Source organism: Spea bombifrons, chromosome 1 (assembly GCF_027358695.1).
Source record: "Spea bombifrons isolate aSpeBom1 chromosome 1, aSpeBom1.2.pri, whole genome shotgun sequence".
Taxonomy (NCBI): domain Eukaryota; kingdom Metazoa; phylum Chordata; class Amphibia; order Anura; family Pelobatidae; genus Spea; species Spea bombifrons.
This window is the reverse complement of record NC_071087.1, coordinates 65,888,506-65,908,546: the sequence shown is the minus strand read 5'-3', so window position 1 is coordinate 65,908,546 and position 20,041 is coordinate 65,888,506. Positions and strand designations below refer to the sequence as shown.

The following is a 20,041-nucleotide window of genomic DNA, read 5'->3' as shown; positions in this document are numbered from 1 at the left end:
TGATATGCCTTTTAACCCCCTATATGCCAGAGTGGAATATAGGGGTATAAGGCATATCATGGGGCAGAGTGGCAAATAGGGGGGGTATAAAGCATTTCTGGGGGCAGAGTGGCATAACTGGGGGGGGGGCAGGTTGGCAAATAAAAGGAAATTTAAAAAATATATTTACATGAATTAATATTTACTGGTAAAACTTTTTTTCCTATAGGGTCGTCTTATATTCAGGCTTTTTGTTTTTTTCCTAAATTAATATTTTGATTTTGGGGGGTCGTCTTGTAATCGGGGTCGTCTTATAATTGAGCAAATACGGTACTTTAAAATGCAGAGTTTGCCCGGAACACAACATATGCAGTGTGCCCAAAAATAGCACCATGAAATATGGGGTGATATTCAATTATTTTGAGGACAGTCCCCTGATGAAGGGTAGAAACTGTGAACAGTCTGATCACAAAGGGGTAAAATGTAACACCCTATAATAATGAAGTAGGAAAAGGGTATTGATCGCAACGACTCCATTTCAAAGCTTATCAAATTTTGGATCTGCACCTGTGAAATGTTCTCTTTTTTACTGTACAGTAAGTGCAGATGAATGTAGAATCAGTTGAATAAGAGTGTAACAAGATATTCTTGTTTGTGCCTGGCTTTGGCATTCATACAAATTTATGCTGGAGACTGAGACCTGCATTATAATTCCAGCACTTAAACAGCCAGTTGGACATTTGGAAAGTTGAACTTCAACTGCAAGCATGAATATCATTCTAGATTACTTACTTCTTTTCGCCATTGCAATTTATTCCTTTCTTGAGTCATTTGTGAAATTGTTCATCCCGGTAAAAGGGAAATCCGTTAGTGGAAATATTGTACTAATCACCGGAGCCGGTCATGGTATGGGACGACTCACAGCTTACGAATTTGCCAAACGCCAGAGTATTCTCGTTTTATGGGATATCAACAAGGTGAAGTAACTTCTTAGTTTCTACAGTTCCAGATGTTTATGTAAGGATTTTTAGTTATCAATTTAGTTTGTGGGGCTTAAAAACATATTGTGATAAAGAAGCCCCTCATAGTGTGAATTGTTGATTACCTAGTCAATAAATCATGTTATCATGTGCATGTGATTGTTTTTAGATAATCTACAGAGTCTTCCTCATCTTGTTCTAACATTTACTTTATACTTTATGGCTTTGCACAGTCTATTATCCCCTTAAGGACGGAGATTTTACACTAGCTAACACTTCAGGGTGGAAGGGGTTTCAGTGTTTTTGCTATGTCTTTATTCAGTTGTAATTTCTCCCTCTCTCATTTGTAGTAATTCTCCTTTAGCCATGTCCCACATACATAGATTTGTTATGTTTTTGTTATGTTATGAATACATTGGAATATGTTTTATGCAGCTATTTTCATATTAACATCCTCCAAAGTTAATGTTAAACAAATGCATTTTGTATCAAAAATGTACAATTTCACCAGTTTTGCATTCAGCAACCCCCCCCCCAGTTCAGTTTCTTAATGGTGGCTTTGTGCATTTAAAAACACACATGCTGGGAAAGGCTCTGCCACAGCGACACCAAGACACACATAACAGTACAGGCTCTGCCACACCGACACCCAAACACACACACACCAGGACAGGCTATGCCAAACCGACACCCAACAAACACACCAGGATAGGCTCTGCCACCGACACCCAAACACATACACACCAGGAGAGGCTCTGCCACACCGTCACCCAAACACACAAGGACAGGCTCTGCCACACCGACAGCCAGACACACGCACACAAATCAGGACAGGTTCTGCCACACCAACACCCAAACACACACCAGGACAGGCTCTGCCACACCGAGACCCAAAATCTCACACGCCAGGACAGGCTCTGTCACACCAACACCCAAAAACACACATGCCGGGACAGGCTCTGCCACACCGAAACCCAAAATAGGACAGGCTCTGCCACACCGAAACCCAAAATAGGACAGGCTCTGCCACACCGAAACCCAAAATCGGACAGGCTCTGTGACTCGGACACCCAAATAAACACACCAGACACATCGACAACCAAAACACATACACCAGGACAGCTCTGCCACACCAACACCCAAACACACACATCAGAACAGGCTCTGCCACACCAACACCCAAACACACATCAGGACAGGCTCTGTCATACCAACACCCAAACACACAGACATCAGGACAGGCTAAGCCACAACAAAACAAAAAATATATTTTCTACACTGCTTTGTCGTTAACCCCAGCTTTTGTATGTTTGCCCCCTTGTGTATTGATGCCCCAGCCAGCCCCCCCACAAGGAAGTCTTCTGTGAGCCCGCCCCCTTGAGCCTTACTTCTTGACAGGGGTGGAACAAAGAGCTTCACTGAGGCACTGCCACCGGGCGGCACTGTGCATGCACGCTGGTCGCTCTAATTTCATTAAAGGAGAAGGTCTTAGGGCAGCTTTGAATCTCGCATGATGGCAGTTTGGTTGTTGGTCTGCCAGCTCACCGGGACATTTACCGGTTTCCCTGTGGGCCGGTCCAGCCCTATTTAAATATGAGCATTTGAAATACCCTGAGGTGTCTAGTTTTCAAAATATATGTTTTAATGAGATAAATTGAATAAGCTGGCTTCAAAGATGTCCCAAAGAAGCATGGGGCAGAATGATCAGATGTCCAAATTCCAGGCTAAACTGAATTGTGCATGTTCCAAATGTAGCCTTTAGTTCCCAAACATGCCAACAAACCTATGCATTGGTGGTATGGCTGTACTCAGGAGATGTTGCTGAACACATATTGAACCGAGTAGTATTAAATAGGACTTTGCTGAACTAATGTATTATTTATTTATTAATTATTTAATCGATTCACTTATTTATTTTAATGTATCTATATATTTATTGCACATTTTGTACATGAGCATTTATGAGATAATGCATGTTGTATTTCTTTTTTGTTTTTGTTATGATTTTTTATATATGTTTGCACATATTTATAACTTATTTGCACATATTTATTGTATATTTATTTCATACTGAACTTTAAGAAAGCCCAGGACGTGTCCCCTCTTATTTCTTGTCTACCGATTATCCTGACCTCTGGTCTCCAGAACCTTGATGTGTTTACTGGTTATCCCGGCTTCCGGCATCCTGCATATTGACCTGGCTATTGATCTCTGGCTACCTGCCCTCCCAATTCCACTGGCCTGCACGTCCTCATATCATTTGTGCTTGTGACTTCCCCTCCTATCATTCATGTTTATGACTTCTGTTCCATTTCCAGATCTCTAGAGGCGCATATCACTTTAGCAAGTGTAGTTCTTCCTGCATCTGAGTTGACACTTAGCTTAGAATGCGATTGTTGGACCCCTGCACATTTTTTTGGTGTTGCTAAATGCCGCAATATCCAGTTATTGCAACAGCACCATCTGAGCATAGAAAGTGATCATTGATTGCTTGATATGCTATTTTAACCCAATCCTGTGTAGCCAATTGTAGGAATTGCAGGATGTAATAGTGTGTAGTGCATTGTAAAGGTGTTAAGGAATATCACAGTTAAGTAAATAATGTATAATTAGCTCTTCTAATGTAAAGTGGTGAAATGTTGTGAAAATTTCAGGTCCCTTCCATGAATTTTTATTGTGATTAGACCATTTCCTCCAGTAACTAATATATACACCAAAACACACTCACACTAGGACACACTCACTCGCACATACACACTAACATATACTCACCATAACAGACATTCAATCTAACTTCTTCTCTATATCTGCAACATTGTCATAGGGTCACAAAATATATTGTTACGTGACCCCTCTGCGCTCTTGCCTTTGTGAGTGGCACCCAGGCAAGTTGATGATCATGAACACTGTTGACAAAGGAAGTGTATTTCTTCTCTGTGTGTTAAAAGAATTTTGGTTGGGGGCAGTGCAGTGATTCTGCTCCTCCACGAAGCCCATGACAAAGCAGTGAAAATAGCAGTACGCACTACCTGATAAAGCTCTAAATCGCCGGTAACATCCACAGCATGACTGGCGGCACCCGAAATTCAACTAAAAAGAAAACGGTACCGGATATTTTTCATAGGAAACAACAAGCACCGGAGCAACTCCATTGGTCGCCTGCAGGGGCCTCCTCTGCCATCAACCAATGAAGTACACCTGTACGGACTTTTAACTGTTAGAGCAGGGAGACCAGTGGTCTCTGCCGGCCAAGTTGCACCAAGTTAACCCCTGAAGGCGAACCTACGGATTTCTGTGGAACTCCGTATGTTCGCCGTCAGGAGTTAAAAAGGCCGTGCGTGTGAGCCTGTTGGTCGCCTGCAGGGTCCTCCTCTGGCATCAACCAATTGGGATGAAAAAAAGAGAGCAGTTAGGAGAGTATTTGGATATGAAAGCAGAGGTGTAGGAGGGGGCAGAGTAGGTCAGGGTTAGGAGTTTGAATTTCATGGTGGGGTATAGGCAGCCAGTTGAGCAAGGCGGCAGAAGAAGAAGAGTGATGGGACCGGAAAATTAGACTGTTCGCAGTCTTAGGGTGGATTGGTGTGGTGAAAAGCGAGAGAGAGGGAGACTGCTTAGTAGAGTCGCAATAATCCAGACAGACAGATGCAACAGATAATCACATATATGCTAGCAAAGCACCAGTGGTCAGATAACATACATGTGATTGCTGCTACACCTAGAATGAAATCTGAGCATGTGCAAGAATCATACCATGGTATGCTTCCTGCTTTCAGCAGAGGCACCTGGGGGAAGTCTTAAATGAGATAGAATAACAAGAATAACTAAATAATGCATGTACTAATTTGCACACAGAAATATGTATTTGAAATGAAAATATGGCTGGAGGAAGGTTATTGTACAGGGTGATGATAAAGCTAACTAAATATATTGAATTGTTTTACAGCAAGGTGTGGAGGAAACAGCAGAGGAATGCAGGCAGCTTGGAGCTATAGCACATGCTTTTGTGGTGGACTGTAGTAATAGATGTAAGATTTACAGCGCTGCAGAGAAGGTACACAAACATTAATAATATCTCAAAATATGCTGTTAATCTGATTAACCAATAGTATCAGTTATTAGAATTACCCCTGTTTTAAGGTCATCTCACTTGCCAATGTAGAAAACAATATAAAGCTATATGAACTGTAATATTTGCTGGTCAAATAAACATGTGCTTAGATTTTGTTTATGATTACATGCATATCTCCCAACAGTTCTGCTTTTTGTGGGCAATGGGGAGCATCGGGTGCTTGAAAAAGTCTTTGGATCGTCCCCTGACTGGCCCATTGTTACAGCAATGTAACTTCTGCAGCACTGACACATAAAAATATTAATATTTCTCTTGCACCCAAAGAGTTCATAGCTCTCATGGATTGTAGAAAGTGTGGACAGTGTATCCTGCAAAATAGGTCAGTCCTGTGGGCTGATGTATTTGAAATCGGTTACATAATGGAGTCTATAAGCTATTCACGTCAGCTTGGAGTTATACAAAATTTATTATGGCCTTACATCCATTACTATTGTTCTGAAGATTGTCTAATTCCATATATGTATAGGCTGCACTAGGAGAAGTTCTAACAGTGCTGATTCTACACAGGTTAAGAAAGAGATTGGAGATGTTGATATCCTAATAAACAACGCAGGTGTGATATTTGGAGCAGAACTGCTTCAGCTACATGATCATCAAATTGAGACAACATTTGATGTCAACATCCTTGCTCATTTCTGGGTATGTACAATAAAAGCTTAGTTTTATAATTTACAGTGGAGGTGTGTTTAATTTATTATTTTTAAAAAAAAACAACCATTATTTAAAGAAAAATATTAGGAGGAAACTGTTACCGTGATGACAACAAATTGACCTGAATGCATACAGATTATTTTTGGTAGTATACCAATCCTTCATAAACTTGAATTGTTCACTCCTGAATTGTCTCCTCTAAACAAATTCCCCTGTTTAGAGGGGACATTCCCTCTTAAGGCCCCTTTGTCCCTATTTCTTCCTCTGTTAATTGCCTTTTATTTTGGGCTACTAATGTTTGTTGGGTGTTTTCTATAGCACAGAAAGTCAAAGGGGGGAGGTCCCGGTCAGCTTCTGGACTCATCTTTCATTATAGATTTTTGTTTTTTAAAAAAAGGTTCACCCAAAGTAAGGACGGTCAAAAGAGATGCAGCAGCAGTAGTAGTAGGACACTGGGCAGGTAGACACTGGCAAATGATAGGCACATGCAGCACTGTGGGTCAGGACTGAATTTAGCAAAATGAATAAAAAATAATTACTCAGAGTAAGGAAGGAGACACTAGCCCTCACTCACTAGTTTGAATATTGAGAGGTGGGTAGCCTAATTTGGGAAGATTGACTTTCAAGAAAGCCATCTGCTCAACCGGGTGCTGGTTCTCTGGGGGTTGAGTATGTTGCCTTTTATTTATTCAGCAATTAATTGAAGATAATAAAAATATTTTGTATTATCCACAAATTAGAGGTTTGTCAGGTAGCGTAAATGGGCAACAGTATTAAACTAGTACTTTGGAACAGGTTTTCAATTTTAAACAACTGAAAGACGTGAGCTAGCCCAGAAGAATACCTGGTTTTGTCACCAATATTTATTTATCAACAAAGGAGAAAATATGATATGATAATAAAGATGATAAAAAATGAATTTGTCCACAAATTAGAGGTTTGGCTGGTAGCATAAATGGGCAACTAAACTCTATTTAGGAACAGAACAGTATTTATTTAACAACTAAAACACCCTGTGGGCAAGCACACTCAAATGCCTAATTTTGTCACAAATTATTTTTTTGTGTGCTGACTAAAGGTTTTGTTATAAAATAAATTGGGAAAAAATGTCTGATGTAGTCTGTGTAAGTGGTATGTGTAAATTACCGTATTGGCTCGGATATAGGCCGCCCCCGTATATAGCCCGCACGAAAAAGTTTTTTTAATAGACATGCTGCCACTCTGTCCCCCCCCCGAGATATGCTGCCACTCTGTCCCCCCCGAGATATGCTGCCACTCTGCCCCCCGAGATATGCTGCCACTGTCCCCCCCCGAGATATGCTGCCACTGTCCTCCCCCCACGAGATATGCTGCCACTGCCCCCCCCAGATATGCTGCCACTGTCCTCCCGCCCCGAGATATGCTGCCACTGTCCTCCCCCCCGAGATATGCTGCCACTGTCCTCCTCCCCCCCTGAGATATGCTGCCACTGTCCTCCCCCCCGAGATATGCTGCCACTGCCCCCCCCCCCGAGATATGCTGCCACTTTGCCCCCCCGACCTACCAGAACAGACTCCCGGATGTCTTGCGGGGCCGGCGGGGGACATCTACGCAATACGCGTATACATCTTCCGGTGCCTGCACATCCGCTGAGTGCCGGCACCGGAAGTTGTATACGCGTATTGCGTAGATGTCCCCCGCCGGCCCCGCAAGACACCCGGGAGTCTGCTCTGGTAAGTCTTGGGGGTAGAGGTAAAACGCATCGCTGCTGCCGGTGAACGTCCGCACGATGCGTTTTACCTCTACCCCCAAGACTTACCAGAGCAGACTCCCGGGTTGTAAACAACCTCCGCTGCCGGCACGTCTGCACGATGTGCTGTTTACGCGCATCGCTGCTGCCGGTGAACGTCTGCACGATGCGCTTAGACAACCTCCCGTGCCGGCACTCCGTGGTAAGTGCTGGCAGAGGAGGCTGTCTGAGCGTATCAGAGAGTAGGATGCAGGTCCCCTGCACCGCTGCGGGGGATCTGTATCCTAACCCTGCTGCCTGCCCGGCGCCCGGGACTACATGTCCCGGGCGTCGGGCGCTAGAATATAGGCCGCACCCCCACTTTAAAGACTTAAAGTGGGGGGAAAAAGTGCGGCCTATATTCGAGCCAATACGGTATATACATACACTACAGCAGTAGACTACAGTTTCTCCAATCCACCACACCAAAATAAACTATTATTACTTTATTAATTAAATTGTAGTATTGTATATGAGCAATGAGCATAAATCTCAGTCTCTGTTAAGCTGTCACTGCCTCAGCTATCTCACACTCCAACTCTCATCATTCTGTAAATGCTGATACTGACAAGTTAAAATGACAAGTGTCAGCCCACTTATATATTATATATTTATTTTATAAAGCTTGTCCCTTCCTCTTGTAAATGCTGATTGGCCAAAGTGAAAAAAGTAAGGAAAAAATCCCACAGGTTGTTGGGCCCATCAATCACACACATAAGCATAACATTTTTGTTTAAAAAACAAAACAAATGCATTAGTCTAATATATACACTAAAAATATTGACAAAAATATTGGGACACCTGATCATTACACAGTTACTTTTATGACATTACATTCTAAGTACATAGACGTGAATACTGTAAATAGTTGCCCCCCCCCTCTTTGCAGCTATAACAGCTTCCACACTTCTAGGAAGGCTTTTCACAAGATATTAGAGCTTTTCTGTGGGGATTTTCTCCTGCTCCTCTAGTTGAGCATTTGTGAGTTCAGACACTGATGTCCGATGAGAAGGCCTGGCCCACAATCTCCATTCTAGTTCATCCCAAAGATGTTTGATGGGGTTGAGGTCAAGGCTCTGTGCGGGTCAGTCAAGTTCTTTTCCATCAAACTCATCCAACCATATCTTTATGGACCTTACTTTGTGCACTGGGGCACAGTCATGCTGAAATAGAAAAGGGCCTTCCCGAAAATGTCCCCGGAGAGTTGGAAGCATAGCATTATGTATATATAGTAACACTATACAGGCACAGGGAGATAGTTTGTGCATGGGTGATGTATAAATCTAGTGTATGGTTTGCTGGGGTGGAGCATTTTGAGAGGTGGGCAGGCCAATTTAAATGGTTAACTTGTTTTGTTCATACATCGTACTAAGTATTTTTATTTGTGCTATTAAAAACGAATTGATAACATGCTTCTTTTTAATTTAAGACTGCTAAATCCTTCCTGCCTGCTATGATGAAGAAAAATAGAGGTCACATAGTTACAGTGGCTTCAATAGCTGGTCATGTTGGATTATGTTACCTAGTGGATTATTGGTAAGTATCATTACTGGGTGGCAATTCAGTGTATTATAATGTTGAAATGTGTTTTGTGGACCTTAGGTTTATTACATTGGTATTAAATGTGTTGCTCCACCTAGGTTTACACGGACTAAACCAGACTCATGCTTATTTTAATTTGATTTAATGATATGCAAGGATCCCAACCGGCCCCTTTCCCTCATGCATATCAGACTTGAAAACCCCAGTTGATTGTAATGGTTTTCATGATGAACATTATTAGAAGCATTTGATTACCGTAATTACCGAGTCACTACAATATTTTGCTATGGACAAAAGGGGAGTTATGCCCACACATTTCTTTTCAGAATCCCCTGCTTCTCTGGTGTTTCACTTAGAAATGCCTGTAATTAAAACAAAAAACAATCAAACAAAACATGAGGCCAGGGGCGTAACTAGAGTATTTGCCACCCGGGGCGGAGCCTGTATTTGGCACCCCCCAAAAAAAAAATAATGTTGGCAAGAATATTTATTTCACAAATTTGTAAACTGTATGTCAACTGGAAAAAACTAGAAACTGAAAAAAAAAATAACATAAATAAAAGAAGTTTAAATAAATAATATTTACAGAACAGATATGTTACAACTCCCATTACTATATTACTATATACTGAGCCAGACATTGACGGTAGTGCAGCATAACCCCTATCACTATACGGTAAGCCAGACTTTGACATGGTAGGCGTCTGCCCTTAAAACAGCCTGTCTGTGCCACCTCTGTCCCTAAAACAACCTGCCTGTGCCACCGCTGCCCCTGAAGCAGCCTGTCTGTGCCACTGCTGCCCCTAAAACAGCCTGCCTGTGCCACGGCTGCACCTAAAACAGCCTACCTGTGCCACTGCTGCCCCCTAAACAGCCTGCCTGTCCCAATTTCTGTCCCCACTGAAGTAGCCTGCCTGTGTCACATTTGCCCCTGAAGCAACCTATCTGTGCCACCTCTGCCCTTCTAAACAGCCTGCCTGTCCCATTTCTGCAAAGAAGGCTGGTGTCTCCAGTATGTTTCATGGGCATATGAACTCCTTAGATCATTGCTTCAAAAGCTGTCTCTACAGAGTCCCAAGGTAAATGCTACCCATACATCCCTGCATTTATACCTGTGGTCAAGGGTCAGAAGGTAGACAATAAGCTGTCTAAATTGTGTGCTGGCTGTGCTCCCAGTGAACAAGTTCACTTACAAATGCAAAGCAGAAACACAAATGAAAGCATGGGAGGGGGGCATCTGCCACAAGACATCTACAAATATTTGTTGCCGTTTCATACTAAATTACCAATGATTTGCCCCATGACCTTGTCCAAAAAGCTCCTGTCATCCTTAAGGAAAAGTTTTAACACCCCAATGCACATTTAAAAACAAAAATTAAAAAAGCACAGTTTCATGACTCATCTCAATACAGGCCTATATAATACAACTAATACTATGTGTTGACAGATGTTTTTCATTATTTATTTCAGTGCTAGTAAGTTTGGGGCAGTTGGTTTTCATGAGTGCTTGACAGCAGAACTTGAAGCCCTGGGGAAAAATGGAATTAAAACATCTTGTCTCTGTCCTGTATTTGTAAACACTGGATTTGTTCAAAACCCAAGTACAAGGTACGAAACAAATTTTCAGACCCCTACATTTTGGCCTTTACCACATCATATCTTGGGAAAATTTAAATATGCAACGCCATTTATTGTGTTACAGTGTTAGAATGTGTTTATAAGTATCAGCAGAAACATTAGTAAAAGTGGTGGCTTCCAAACGGCTGAGAAATGTCAAGCCCCGGTTTGCTTATTTGCCAGTTTCATTCAGAAGACAAAAGAAGAAAACAGAGAACAGACAAATCAAAAAGGAGAGGATAAAAACAGAGAAACAAAAGGAAAGGCGACGAAAATAGAAAAGAAGAGGAGCAACAAGAGAGAAAGTAAGGAGAAAAAGAGAGTAGAAAAGAGGGGGGAGGAGCAGGAGAGAACGGTGAAAATACAAAATAAATGATAGAAATGGTGGTGGAGGAAGATAGAGGGGAGAAGATATAAGGAGGAGGAGGAGAGAGAGAAAAGAGGAAAGAAATGACAGAAGAGAGAAAAGAAGGAGGACAAGAGGGAGCATAAGGAGAGAACAAGAGAACAAAAGTAGATAACGGAAAGGAAAACTCTTTAATTGGCTTAGAGTGTAGACAACAGCTGCATCAGAAAATTTCAATATACCTATTACATCTAAAAAAACAAGTAAAACCTGCTTCCTCACACTTTTAGTCCTCCAAACAGTGCCAGGCACTTTCCATGGAACCTGTTCTAAAAGTCTACAAATCTCCAGCATATTCTCATCCTGATAGCTCAAACATCAACTTGTGCAGTAGTGCAAGCATACAAAGCACGTAAGCTCTCTTCTGTACCATGTTTGTTCCAGAGCCCTCCTAACTCCAATAGCTAAAGAATACCAGCACCAAATTGCATTCAGTAAAATGCACTGGAACCTGCAAAACATGCAAAACTGAGTGATTTGCATTAAAAGTAAAAAATAGAATTGTTCCTTCTTTTGTTTGTCACATCTCCATGTCCACACTTCATGTTTTTATTGTAAATCTATTTTATCGCACTTGAAGATTATTAGGTTTTACAAACTTTTAAAAAGTAATCTGGAGTAACAAGCCAATGTAAAGTTAACATGTATATAAGAATATAGCAATAACATAGTGTTACAGCCAGGAAGTTTCATTTACCGAGAATGGTTCATGTTAAATATAGTTACAGCATTTCTAGGATACATAACAATACATTTACAAGTAGTAACATCAGCTTGGTACTAGAGCTGTTAACAATATGGGTACATAATGCAACAATCCTTGGCAACAGAATTTTTTAAAGGTGAGCAGAGATGTAGAAGGAAAAAAGTGGTGAGAGGAAAGCAAAAGAAGGAAGAAGAGATGGGAGATGAAATTGAGTTTATTCCAGATTGCTAACTCTAAATATATTTTATGTGAAGATAGAACAGTCCACAACACATGGTATTCAAGATCCAATGTTTTAAATTCTTTTAATGTGGGAATTTAAACAAGCTGACAATTAGATATGTTCCAGCAGCTTTCACAGATTTAAGTCGAGCTTTCTTAGTAGAATTCAGTGAAATGTATGTTTAATATCTGCAAGGTTGCCACTGGTAGGTATCAATGTGCAGAATTATATTTCCTATGTTTTTTTACTTGAATTGCTAGGGATTTTGATTTTAAAAGCTGTGGAAATTCCACCTCACAAAAGTCCTCCAAAACACAGTTTATGTTCTCTTACCTTTAGTCATGTGCCTTCCTAATGGAATATGACATCACAGATTATATCATCAATTTGAGACCAGTGACACTTTAAAAGGGATCAGTGATGACTTTTTAACTAGCCTGTCGATATGCTCATCATCATAGAGCACCATTGCAACAAAACACAGCTCCACATCTGTACCTTTTCCCCAGAACATAAACTGGACCTATACACTAAATATAAGTACACAAGGTATGAAGTTATGAAATATTAATTTGTATTTCCTGGGTTCTCCTTTTTGGAAGAACAGAATGTTTAGGTATTGAGAAGTGTTGAAAGATAAAAGCAACCACTGTATTTAAGAACACTTATGAACACTGTTGCAATATTGCTCACCGTATCACATCTGTTTACGTGATCCCATAGGAAGATGCACATAATCCTTTTTTCCAGTATAGCTTGAGACAGGTTAGTACATGTGTGTGCATATGATCATGTTAACAGATGTGATACAGTGAGTAGTACTGCAATAGTGTTCTTAACCCCTTAATGACAAACCCCGTACATGTACGGGCTCAAAATGCATTGTTTTCAATGGGTTTAAGGACCGCCCATTGTCCTTAAGGGGTTAAACACCACTTTACCGGTCTAAAAGACAGAACATAAGAATGTCTTATGTTTTTTGGCAACTTCGGGTCTATTTAATAAAACAGTGTCACATGACTTTAATAAAATTAATATTCTGTTTACGAGTTTACAGTTGACCCTATGTACAGGTCATTGCTTTTTCTGTTCTTGGCACAAGACTATCTTTCAGAAAAGATTAATTAGACCGGACTTAATCCCAGTAAAACATTTTTTCCATGGAGCCTTCCGCTTATGTACAGCAAAAACCTAAAATAATTGGTGACACCAAATGATAGTTCTACATGTGCAGAAACTTTCATTATATTAATCTGTTAGAAAATTATAATGTGTTTTTGGTGTTAGTTTGTGTTAGTCTGTCTGTGTATTTTACTGTATGGTGTTTGAATGTGTGTTAGTGTATGGCATTAGCATACAGTGGCTTTGGATTCTGTTTACATTGATCATCTTGCTATTTGACCTTGGACTATTCTTAATGCATGCCTCAGTCTCAACCCAGTGTACCACATTTTTGCGTTATTGTGTACGACCTTGCCTGGCCTTGTCTGTCAGTTCATCTACTAATTGGCCACCGTCTGCTTGTTTCCCAGTCTGTAGTCAGTCCTGTTTCTGTAGATTGTGCCTAGAAAGATGCTTAAAGCTTTCTAGGTGCATCTACACCCATCTGCCCCATGCAGGGTTCTGATCCCGAACCTGTCCCTGCATAGAGACTCCAACCAGACCCCGGTACCAGTCGTAACAGTGTGCGATGTTAATGGATAGTGTTAGCATCTGTGTCAGCATACGGTGTCAGTGTGTGTGTATCATAGTGTATGACACCCCATGCCGTTATTAGCATTATCAGCTCAACAATGCAGTACCATTGTTTTTTTAAAACTGAAATCCACTTTTTACTGGCACTCGGTAATGTACAGGTTGATGAAATGAAATATTTCATCTCAACCTCAACTTACCGTGCCTCATAGAGGATAAACATCCAGAATCCCTATTTTAAAGGCCTTTATTGTGTATATCACAAAAAACTAACAAAGAATTAATGCAACGCATATATTCTACTATAAGATAACGTGCAATCATCAGCACTTTAATGCCCATGTAGAGTCAGAATGTTGTGACACACACACCTGATCCTTATATGAAACTGAACTGGCAGTCTTAGTTACAAGCACTCTAAAAAAGGACCAGCTCCAAAACGTCTACCTCACAGCCAGAATGCGTACCTCCCTGTTGAGGTAAGCAGTCACATGATCACTGCTACTCCCATGTGCATGAATGACGTGCATATATGACCTCTGATGACCCCAGTCACCTAGTTTTCACTCCAGGCTTACTATATTGGCCCAGAACCTTCATTCTTTCAGTACCCTTGGTTGGTGTAGTCTGGGATATTCGTCTCCTACTGTTCTCTTCCAGTTTACACTGAGTTGTTGTCTGAAGCCAGGCTTACTCTCTTACACTAACAAGGGTTACCTATAGATCCCACAGAGATAGGCCAAAAGATGTTAGCCTGTGAAGCCCAAATTTAAAGCCCAGACCTAGATGGATCAGTTTGCCCAGGCCTTGCAGACAGTCCTTGCCCACACTGATCCTTCTCGTCCGCAGGCTCCTGCAGCTGCACCTATTCTCCCACCACCTGCACTGGTGCCCCCTGGTATAGAGTGCCACTTTTCCCCAATTACCAGAGAGTCTAAAGATTGTGGAGCTCAGACATGGATTTGGGGTACCTGCATTTTTGGAGAGGGTTTTATGTGTGGTATTTAACTCTCCATCGGGTGAAGACTTACAGGACAGAGACCTCCATGGCCAGTATTTGCACCAAGATCTGATATCGTGAGAAACACCTCCATTTAAAGAGGAAATAGGTGGTGAGTGGGGCATGTCAGTACATATAAATATATACATACATACATACATACATACACACACACATATAGATATAGCTGACTGATGTCAAACATTGATGACAACTACACAATGAACGATATCCATTAGGTATATGTTCAGTGATTTTTAATATTGTTTGTGGAAATTTGAAATTGAAACTGCAGATTATTTGACCACAATTCTCATTAACATTACCCCCTGCAAGCCACAAACACAGATAGCAAAAATATTGCAATATTTTAAGGAAGTTCTTGCTCAGTAAAAACTGGTGGTCCTTATCTCACCATTGTTTACTTATGACATGAGAGAAAAAATGTACTCTGATAACACATATTTGCGGTAGTTAATCAGTATAATTATTTTAATATTTTCAGATTATGGCCAGTGCTAAAGCCCGAGGATGTTGTCACACATCTAATAGATGGGATTTTGACTAACAAGAAGATGATTATTGTGCCCACTTCTGTAAAATACTCCTTGCTGTTGCAAAAGTAAGTTCAACATATGATATAGCAATAAAATATAAATGTACATAGATACATTTACAAGATATGTTTTTGTGGTGTTAGGAGTTTGTTGGTAGTGCTGCTAACTGCTATTAGGTGTCCTATACATTTTTAGGGTCAAATCCGTGAAAGGTAAAATATGTCCTTAGGGACAGAGCTGTTTTTTGTACCCTTCGTTAAACTTTTCTGCGGTGTTCCTGTTTAGCTGTAAATTTCTTCTTTCTCATTTATTGTACTGACACAAGTTTATATTTTTTTCAGGACAAGAAGGGCTTTCTTTAGATAGATAAATTACATTAAATATATACAAATCTAATGAAAAAACTGTTAAATACATTGTAATAATTGTCCTTAGAGTTCAGAAATTTCAGATGTTTTTATGTTTGTTTGTTTTTTACAAGTTATAGGGCAATAATTACAGGAAGCTTTTTGCTATTTCAAAATCATTTAAAAAAAAAAATCTGATCATACTGCCCCCAGTCCTATTTGGGACATATTTGAAGTCGGTCAGTTCAATTTACCCCATCAAGCCATATATCTTTGAAAACTAGACACTCCAAGCTAATTCAAATGCTAGTATTTTATCCCTTTCCTAACTACTACCAGCCAAAGCTTGTGGGAGTATTTTTTCATAAACATTGTATTCCAGATATTAATTTATCAATCCTGGTATATTTCACTGTCAAACAACACCCAAATATGTGTTCAGCAACACCTCCTGAGTACAGTTATTCAACTCATGCATGGGTTTGTCAGCTTGTTTGGGGGATGAAAGGCCACATTTGGGAGGTGCACATTTTTCAATGTTGAACTTTGACATTTGGTGATCATGTGCCCATGTCCTATTTGGGACATCTTTGAACCCAGCCAATTCATTTTACCAAATGAAACCATATATTTTTGAAAACTAGACAGCCCAGGGTATTCCAAATTTCTGTCCACTAATTTGACCACAAGTTTTTTGTGGTAGTATTTTTTTTTCACACACATAGTACTTCAGGTATGAATTTATAGCTCCTGGTATATGTCACTCTCAAACAACACCCCAATATATGTTCAGCAACATTTCCTGAGTACAGTGAAACTATCCATGCACGATTGGTTTCTACGTTTAACCCCATGGCGTGCCAGGCACGTCAATTCTCGTCAAGGGGTTAGATGTCAAATACTCACTCTGACGGAACCCTCCATCACTGGGGCCGCTGGAGAGGCCTGAGAGCCAGCCTCCTCCCTATTGACTATGGGCCCTGGCTTTGTAAAGATATCATCCCATCACTTGCTGAGGGGATTATCTCCAACAGACAGCCAGGATATGCAACAGGGAGCGACCGCCATTATTTCAGTTTAATGTCAGACCCCCCCTCCATGGTGCAATAATATGTTGTATAAGTCAGCCCCCCCACCAGTGCCTACAGACATTTACCTAAGCCAAGCCTTGGAACTGATTTTGGCCAGTAATAGATAGTGGAGGTTGGGACCATATTGTATTGTTAATCTCTATGGGTATATCCAGCGTTGGTTATACCCTAGACCCAGTTCACTCGGCCAGTGACTGGGAAAACCAGGGAAAGTGTGTTGTCCCAGGCTAAGGGAGCACAAGTCAGTGGAGGTAGTCGGTCGGAGTATCCAGCTCTGTGACAATCACAATGGAAACCAACTAAGTGTTCTTGTCGATTGCTAAACATATTGCTCTTTGCCCCAGAATTGATCCTTATCAGTATCGCCATACGTGTTCTGTTACTGAATCACATTTTTCAGAAAGACTATCAAGGGCTACAAAATGTGTTCATGTATTGCAGGATAAAACTTACCAGGAGAGGTTAAACAATCTTAACATGTATAGCTTGGAAGGAAAATGTGATGGGGATATGATAGAAACATTTAAATACATAAAGGGAATCAACACGATAAAGGAGGAGAGTATATTTAAAAGAAGAAAAAAAATAGATGGGGAGGGGTTTAAAAGTAAAATCAGGAAATATTACTTTACTGGGAGGGTAGTCCATACACAGAATATGCTTCCAGCAGAAGTGGTAGAGGTCAGTATAGTAGAAGAGCTTAAGCATGCATGAGATGCTATCCTATATATAAGATAAGACCATGTACTAAGTATTCAGAGATTGGGCAAACTAGATGGGCCAATTGGTTCTTATCTGCCATCACTTTCTATGTTTCCTAAGTGTCACCAAAACATTAAACAGTAGAGGCCCTGTCATCTGTAGCATTAGTTTATTGAAAAAAACTTTTTATTACTGAAAGGTACAGTCTAGCCATTATATTGACTCTAATGCATATGACAGCTGTCACTTTATATTTTGGGCGTTTTTGCATCCAAATGCATAGGGGATTTGGATGAAGACCCGTACATTCATGAATGGATGTATGGCGTTCCCAGTCTCAATCAGGAGCCCCAGAAAAGTAAAAAGACATAAAATAAATAATTTAAAATAATGTAAAAAATGCTTTAGAATTCTTTTATCTTTTATTACGTTAAAAAAGTTTGCCAACAGGTTGCGAGCTAATCTACACACTGAAAAATTGGTCTGATCCCTGCTGTCACAAAAATACAGAAATAAAACACAAATAATAAAAAAAAATATACCTACACCCACATACATATTATTATTACTTTTAAGAAAAGGGCTGATAACAGCTTTTTGCTTTTCTCGTGCAATCGCTTTTGTGGATTACAACTCCCATCACCCTCAGCCAAGCTTATAAGAGGGATGGAGTTGTGGCCCACAAAAGTGGGCGCATGAGAAAAGCAAAAAGCTGGCATATTTCTGAAATATATCTTCTTATGTAAACTATGCTTGTATAGTGTATTTTCATTTAACTCTTTACATACATTATTATTTGTATTATATGTGTCTGTTTTTTTTTTTGTATAGTTTTACGTGTATACGTCATCATCAGCACACTCCTGACTGGCTCTGCTCCACTTTTAACTGCTCTAGAGCTGACTGAGAGTGGCTGACCTGGAAGCACCTTTGTATTCCATGTCATTGCTTTTAGGCTTTTTTTTTTCTCTGTATCAGTGCTGATGCTCCATTGCACCAGTTTGATTTTCACTTTATCTCAACAAGCTTCCATGAGACCGATTGTGCAGCATTAACCCCACTCAATGCCGGTATTGCGTCCATGATGCGATCACCGCATTAAAGGGGTTGTTTAGTTGGGGTATGTCAGGGCTGGTCCCCACACTGCCCTGCTGTATTACGGAAGGTTTTCCCTAAATGCAGGGCAGAGTTTGAACATGTATGTTCATGTAGCTGGCCGTGGAGGCCCACTTTGCCCTCTAGGGGTTAAAGTGCATATGATGGCTGAAGTGTCTTTGTAAGCTGGAAACACAAAAATTAAAAAATATCTGTAAAAAAAAAATAACATAGAAAAGTGCAATATCTCTGGAACCAATCACGTATTAACTAAGACAGAATCTATTTTAAATAATTATTTCTAACTATGATGGGCTTTGTTTTCTTGAACAGGTTCCTTCCTGAGCGAGTCATTGCAAAACTCAACAAGATGCAAGAAGTTGAGTTTTACACCCCTTTGCGTACCAAGAAGGAATGCAGTGAGAAACAGAAGACTTTTTAAACCTATTTTTTCACAGATGTGCATCAATACAAAGCTTGTAGCCTGGAATCATAGCCATGTCTATTTTAATATATAAGCATTATTAGTAGATAACAGACAAAAAACATTGATTTATTCTCCATGGTGGTTATGGTAAAATGCTTGCTTTGAATCACCTACATGACATATTGACATATATTTGAGAAGTAATAAAAAAATAGTACACTTTTAAAAAAGCTTATGGTAAGCTGGATTTTAAATTAGATTCTGTTTAATTGCCATGAAAAGTATAGCTAGGATCCTCCTTTACACAGCTTTTTAAAAAAATAATTTCAATTAGTCAGTCCTTCACATGCATTCTTAAAATCAGTGATTAGCTTATTCATTTTAAGAAGCAGTGTAAAGAATTAAAAGACAGCTTGAGCCTGTTAGGGTGAGCCAGAACACATAAATGGTTGAACACGGCCTATTTATATATTTATACTGCCGTTCAAAGATTTGGGGTCACTTAGAAATGTCCTTGTTTTTTACAGAAATGCCAATCATGTCCAATAAAATAACATCAAAGAAATAGTGTAGATGTTAATGTTGTAAATGATTAGTGATCTGATTTTAATGGAATATCTTCATAGGTGTACAGAGGCCATTTACCCAACAACCATCCAACGGCACGTTATGTTAGGTAATCCAAGTTTATCATTTAAGAAGGCTAATTCACATACCTCCAGGTTTTGCCTCGAGACTCCGGGAGAAGCATCGCTTCTCCGGCTCACCTCCAGAAAACTCCAGGGCGCAGGAGCGGCGTTGCAACACACTCCACTCCCCGCCCATTTCCCCCTTAAACAGCTATGTGTCCCACAACATCAGGAGGACTTCCCGGAAGGGAGGGCTCCGGGTAGCTGAAGCCATAAAGTTCCCTTGTATGCTATTTGATCATTAGAAAACCCTTTTGCAATTATGTTAGCACAGCTAGAAATTCCTTGTTTTCCAAACCTTTGAACGGTAGTGTGTGTATATATATATATATATTGACAAACCCTGTAGCATGAGGGCCATACATGTCACATTTAGGGGTCCTAAGCACAGTCCTCTAAGGCAGAGTCGGGAACACCAGCTTGTAACAAAACAGCGT

General features: G+C 40.3%; 1 protein-coding gene across 2 annotated transcripts; it reads left to right on the top strand.

Annotated features, from left to right (window-relative positions):
• Window positions 1-699: 699 nt before the first annotated feature.
• Window positions 700-19,059, top strand: LOC128490897 (17-beta-hydroxysteroid dehydrogenase 13-like). 2 transcript variants are annotated; one of them, XM_053463023.1, is made up of 7 exons: window positions 700-956; window positions 4,903-5,010; window positions 5,596-5,727; window positions 8,937-9,043; window positions 10,520-10,657; window positions 15,202-15,318; window positions 18,822-19,059. In XM_053463023.1, the coding sequence occupies exons 1-7, from the start codon at window positions 747-749 to the stop codon at window positions 18,928-18,930; spliced, it is 921 nt and encodes a 306-aa protein (XP_053318998.1). In that variant the 5' UTR covers window positions 700-746; the 3' UTR covers window positions 18,931-19,059. The 2 variants fall into 2 exon arrangements, with proteins under 2 accessions (XP_053318998.1, XP_053319009.1); XM_053463034.1 differs by lacking the exon at window positions 15,202-15,318.
• Window positions 19,060-20,041: the final 982 nt, after the last annotated feature.